This window comes from Equus quagga, chromosome 10 (assembly GCF_021613505.1).
Source record: "Equus quagga isolate Etosha38 chromosome 10, UCLA_HA_Equagga_1.0, whole genome shotgun sequence".
NCBI classification, from domain to species: Eukaryota; Metazoa; Chordata; class Mammalia; order Perissodactyla; family Equidae; genus Equus; species Equus quagga.
In genome coordinates this window covers 1,332,592-1,337,880 of record NC_060276.1, presented here as the reverse complement: position 1 = coordinate 1,337,880, position 5,289 = coordinate 1,332,592, and the positions used below count along the sequence as shown (strand labels likewise).

Here is a 5,289-nt window from a genome sequence, read left to right as displayed (position 1 = left end):
GCCCCGCGACTCTCGGGAACACGAGCGCGACCATGAGCCCCACTCGGGAGTACTTTGCTTCTTTCAACTCTAGGAACATACGCCTTTCATAGTTACGGCAAAGCCTCGGGCACGAGTTCTACGCCCAAGATGGCCAGCCGGAAGCGGGCTTCTCGTGCGGATGTGGCAAGACCCCATTTGTCAGCTTGCCGCCCGCGACGGGGTGCACAGCCGCGTCCCCGCTCTGCGCAGGGGCCCGGCCACGCCCGCACGCAGGCGCAGGGCGCCTCTGCGTCTATGGTCAGGAAGTGACAGAGCGTCCACCCGCCTTCGCCCGGACTCTATGGTTCCTACGCGCGAAGATAGACCGCCTATATAAAGCATGCGCAGGCGAGAGAGCGCCTTTTTCCCACCGGCGCGGTGAGTAGTTGTTGGTCCGAGCTTATGTGGTGCGGTTGCCGGTTCTCTCCTTTGGTTTGAGGCCTGTCCCCCTTTTCTCTTCCGACTTTCTTTGTTTCTTTTCAGCCACTGAAGATCCTGGTGTCGCCATGGGCCGCCGCCCCGCCCGATGGTGAGTGCCGTATCCATGCAGTTTTGCTGCCGGGAAAAGGGAGGGGAGAACTCCCTTTGGCCTCTAAAAGCAACCGTGGGATGGGGCGGCTTTCCGGTCGTGGGAACAGCCTCTACGTTTTCCCCAATGTCTTCCAAGTCGTTTTAGGTCTTCGTTTATATAATCTGTTTCTTTAAAAGCTCATGTCCCTGTTTAATGCTTCCCCCATTTTGTTGGGGTGGCCGGTTGACCCTGGACTGCATGTGCCGTGGCAGTTTTGGACTTGAAGTGACGTCCACCTTGCATCCCGCCCTCTGTCTTGGAAGTTAGTCGCCTTTTCAGGCTCGATGCCCTCTCGGGGCCTTTGTGTGCCATCTCCGTTTTACTTTTGGGCGACATGCCGTGTGGTGGTCTGGGACGCCAGCGGCAGTCCTGGAAAATCGGGCTCAGGCTTATGTGCCCTGCAGGGGGCGCCTGGAGCCCATCACGTGGCTCGGAGGCGGGTTTAATACCACGTGCTCAGGTCTTTAGGTGGCTGGCATGAACTGTGCTATTAGGCAGCGAATTTGTAGTATGCGGTGCCTTGAAGCGAGATTTTTTTTTTAACTGGACAAGTCTATTTCAAAGTGTTGGCATTAGAGCGGGTTTAAAACCCGATAGGGAGTAAGGAAGATGTTTTTGCTTTCGTGTTTCTAGCATGGATGTTCTCCACCTTTTCATCACCTCGTTCAGACCGTGTCTTGGTTTAGAGCCAATTTCTAGGAATGGGACTCCTTAGAGATTGACATATTTCACCCCCCCTTTCCCAGCCCTACTTTGGTCTTAACTTGAGGGAACACTCAAAGTACCTATTGTCTAGTTCACTTGTGGAGCCCTGCAAACTTGGGTTTTTCCTCCCCTGCAGTTACCGGTATTGTAAGAACAAGCCATACCCAAAGTCTCGCTTCTGCCGAGGTGTCCCTGGTAAGTAGTGGAAGAGCTCCCAAACTGATTTGGCTGCACTGACCTGGTTGCCTATGCGCCCCCCCCCCCCGCCCCACACCCAACAAAAACAACTTGAGGTTTTTTCAGACGCCAAGATTCGCATTTTCGATCTGGGGCGGAAGAAGGCAAAAGTTGATGAGTTCCCACTTTGTGGCCACATGGTGTCTGATGAATATGAGCAGCTCTCCTCAGAAGGTGAGGCAGGATTCTTTGCTAATCACGTCTAGTCTCTTCTATATACTCTCCCAGTCGGACTCAGAGTACTCTACTGTAATTACCAGTTCATTAATCATGAGCACCCAATTGTAAACCTCTTTGCAAAATTCAGCTGGCCAATACACATGTCCCCAGAGCCAGGGAGGGCCATGGTAAGTACTTGTGTGCCGTTGTGTCTCATTCTGCCTGCCTTTCCCTCTACTTAGCCCTGGAGGCTGCTCGTATTTGTGCCAACAAGTACATGGTGAAAAGCTGTGGCAAAGATGGCTTTCACATCCGAGTGCGGCTCCATCCCTTCCATGTCATCCGCATCAACAAGATGTTGTCCTGTGCTGGGGCTGACAGGTGAGCTGGGTCCTGGTTCTTAGCTTTTTTAGTTATTTTCTCATAACTTGAGGCCTCTGGCTTGATTTTTTTTCCCATCAGTTAGGGGAAAGAGGTGGCTCCACATAAAGACTCAGCCACCCATAGCAAAGCCAGGCCAAGGGCTGACAGGTGTATTTCACTGGACGCTTTCCCCTCACGACTACATAGATGAACAGAACTGACTCCCAGAAACAAACACAGAAGGCATCATGGCTAAGCAGCCTCTGGGCAGCGGGTGGAGGGAGGTGGCTCTGAGGGAGTAGCTCCTCTTGCTGTGAAACTGATGACAGTCTGCCAGCAAGCAGGTAGGTTGGGTGCTCACAGTTTGGAGGGCTTTCATTAGTCTGTTTTTTGGTCTTTTCTGTTTGGGGGTTCTCTCTTCTCTGCAGCCAATTAAGCCGACCGGGTCCTTTTCCCCATGGGGGCCCGGTGTGCACTGGCTGCAAACAGCAGCCTCCTTGGTAGTGTATGCAGCCTGTTGCTTGTATGGGTTGCCCTAAGGGACCTTGGAGACAGCCCTTTCCAGTGGACATTTCATGTTGGATGCTATCCTCAATCTAGGCTCCAAACCGGTATGCGGGGTGCCTTTGGAAAGCCCCAAGGCACAGTGGCTAGGGTCCACATTGGCCAAGTCATCATGTCTATCCGCACCAAGCTGCAGAACAAGGAGCATGTGATTGAAGCCCTACGCAGGGCCAAGTTCAAGTTCCCTGGCCGCCAGAAGGTAAGTAGTGCTGTAGCTTTGGTCGCATCTTTTCTTGCCCTAGTCCTCGGGCCTCCTGACTCACCTCTGTGTCTCTCTCCCTAGATTCACATCTCGAAGAAGTGGGGCTTTACTAAGTTTAATGCAGATGAATTTGAAGACATGGTGGCTGAAAAGCGGCTCATCCCAGATGGCTGTGGAGTTAAATACATCCCTAATCGTGGCCCCCTGGACAAATGGCGAGCCCTGCACTCATGAGAGCCTCAGCACTGCCCTCTTCTTACTCATGCCCATCAATAAATCCTACTTACTGTCCATCTGTCTTTGCATCTGGATTCATGCCAGCGGAGCCTCTGGGAACCCTAGGGTCACTGTCCCTTCTTCAGAAAAAGGCTGACAACTAAGCTGGCCAGCTGTCACTGTACTACCAGTGAGGGAACAAACCCAGAGCATGGGCTAGGACTAGCAGCCTCTCCTAAGTTGCCTCTTGGGAACATTAACTCAGACCCGCCTCCCATCGCATGCTGTAGGTTCACAGTCCCCTTTTGAGTTATTAAGCAATCTCCTTGACTCACTGCTCTACCCACCCCCACCCCCCAACTTCTAGGGCCTTACTCGCAGGGCCCTCTCCACCACTGGCCAGTGTCCACCCTCACACCAAGCTCCCACAGCTGAATTGGCCCATAGGGCTTGGCAGCAAGAGGCCTTTGGGCAAACAGTGCGTAGCCCTCCTTGGCCTAAGGATCCCCATGTGCTGTCTGGTGCCCCAACTGTGCCAGGGCTACTCTGCTGCAAGAGCAATGGTAGGACTCAAGTGTTCGAGGGGAGCAGCAAAGAGGCCTGCAGAGCTCTGCTAGCCAGGGTGGCCTGAGGCTGTGCACCTGGGAGAAGACAGCGAAGGGATCTGATTCCAGGACTACGCATGGTGGGGAGAGCTGCTCCAGTCTGCTGGCTGCTCCCCAGGCAGGCCTCCATGCAGAGCTTAGTCCCCATGGCCCCTCAGGCCTCTGGCTTTTTGTGATTTTTACCTACAGCCATTTTTTTTCTTTTAAAAGGCTTCTTATTCTTAAGTTTTGTTTTTGTTTTTATAACGGTTGGCCCTGAGCTAACATCTGCTACCAATCTTTTCTTTTTTCTTCTGCCTACAGCCTCCTGGTACGTAGTTGTATATTCTAGTTGTAGGTTCTTCTAGTTGTGCTATGTGGGACGCTGTGTCAGCATGGCCTGATGAGCAGTGCTAGGTCTGCGCCCGGGATCCAAACCTGCGAACCCCAAGTGTCTGAAGCGGAGCGCATAAACTTAACCACTTGCCACGGGACCAGCCCCTATAGCCATTTCTTTTTTTTGAGGAAGACTAGCCCTGAGCTAACATCTGTTGCCAATCTTCCTCTATATGTGGGATGCCTGCCACAGCATGGCTTGCTAAGCAGTGCCATGTCCGCACCCGGGATCCAAACCGGCGGACCCCCAGGCTGCCGAAGTGGAACATGCTCACTTAACTGCTGCGCCACCGGGCCAGCCTCCCTATAGCCATTTCTAAAGTTTAAGATTTATTTCTTACCTCAAAAATGATGGTTTTAAGCCATAAATATGATAATTTGTGCTTAAGCAGCCCTGATGTCCTGCTATGTTTTTACTGAGCTCTGTTCTCTGGAAAATGGAGCTGGGGAAGGGAGGGTCCCGTGACAGCAACAACCCCACGTGGGCTGGTTGTGAATGTTTGGCCGACTCCCCCACCCTGGAGTCCGTCTCCCTGTGTGCTCTGGTAGATGCTTTAGTTATAGATCTCTTCTGTGTGCACCTGTAGCCTTGGTAACCAGCCTCCTCCAGGCTCCCTCCTACCCCAAGCATGTGCCAATGCGGACTGACAGCACCCTAAGTGGCGGGGCCAGGCCACACAGTGGTTATGAACATGGGCTTGACTGCAGGCATCGGGACTGTTTGCAACTATTTTCATTCACTGGATTGCAATGAGAAACATTTCGTTCCTTAGTTACTCTGCACATGCGCGTGTGTAATCTGCTTCTCTCCATCCTTGTATCTACTGTGGTCTTAATATTTTCTTGATTCATATGAAGCCTGTGTACAATAAAGATGGCCCTCTGACATATCTGCTACGCATATGTAATATCCCCACCAATCTAGTTTTTTGTTCTCAGTGTATGTGTAAATTTACTTTTTGTCATGTAATAAAATCTTTTTGATCTGTTGGGATTCCCTTTTCTGAGTCCTGCAGGAATCAGGAGTTTAGCCGAGATCACCTCCTAAGCCCTCTCTTCCCCTCCCCAAGCCCTGGAGCCTCCTTTATCTCCACTCCTGATAACTACCTGGGGGAAGAGGAGCATGGCTCCAGCCTCAGGGCCCCTGCCTTCCTTGTCTTCCACATTCTCATGCCAGGCACAGGCCCAACCGAAGAACATAAGCCAAACCAAAGAAAGGGCAGATGGAGGAGGGCTGGGCCGGGCTGCAGTCCAATGGAGGAGGGCTGGGC

The 5,289-nt window shown here is 52.4% G+C and overlaps 1 protein-coding gene and 1 non-coding gene across 2 annotated transcripts; both read left to right on the top strand.

Moving 5' to 3' along the window:
- Positions 1-393: 393 nt before the first annotated feature.
- On the top strand, positions 394-3,113 carry RPL10 (ribosomal protein L10). The gene is made up of 6 exons (XM_046673886.1): positions 394-550; positions 1,434-1,492; positions 1,601-1,708; positions 1,936-2,074; positions 2,657-2,819; positions 2,904-3,113. The coding sequence occupies exons 1-6, from the start codon at positions 528-530 to the stop codon at positions 3,054-3,056; spliced, it is 645 nt and encodes a 214-aa protein (XP_046529842.1). The 5' UTR covers positions 394-527; the 3' UTR covers positions 3,057-3,113.
- Positions 2,479-2,613, top strand: LOC124246232 (small nucleolar RNA SNORA70). Its single transcript, XR_006890437.1, has one exon. It is a non-coding gene; the product is annotated as a small nucleolar RNA SNORA70 (small nucleolar RNA).
- Positions 3,114-5,289: the final 2,176 nt, after the last annotated feature.

What these genes read in the sequence shown, in the direction of transcription:
- RPL10 (XM_046673886.1), top strand. Translation starts at nt 528, where the DNA reads ATGGGCCGCCGCCCCGCCCGATG. An exon ending in TGAGCAGCTCTCCTCAGAAG is followed by an intron (nt 1,709 to 1,935) that starts GTGAGGCAGGAT and finishes CCCTCTACTTAG; the next exon opens with CCCTGGAGGCTGCTCGTATT. An exon ending in AGTTCCCTGGCCGCCAGAAG is followed by an intron (nt 2,820 to 2,903) that starts GTAAGTAGTGCT and finishes CTCTCTCCCTAG; the next exon opens with ATTCACATCTCGAAGAAGTG.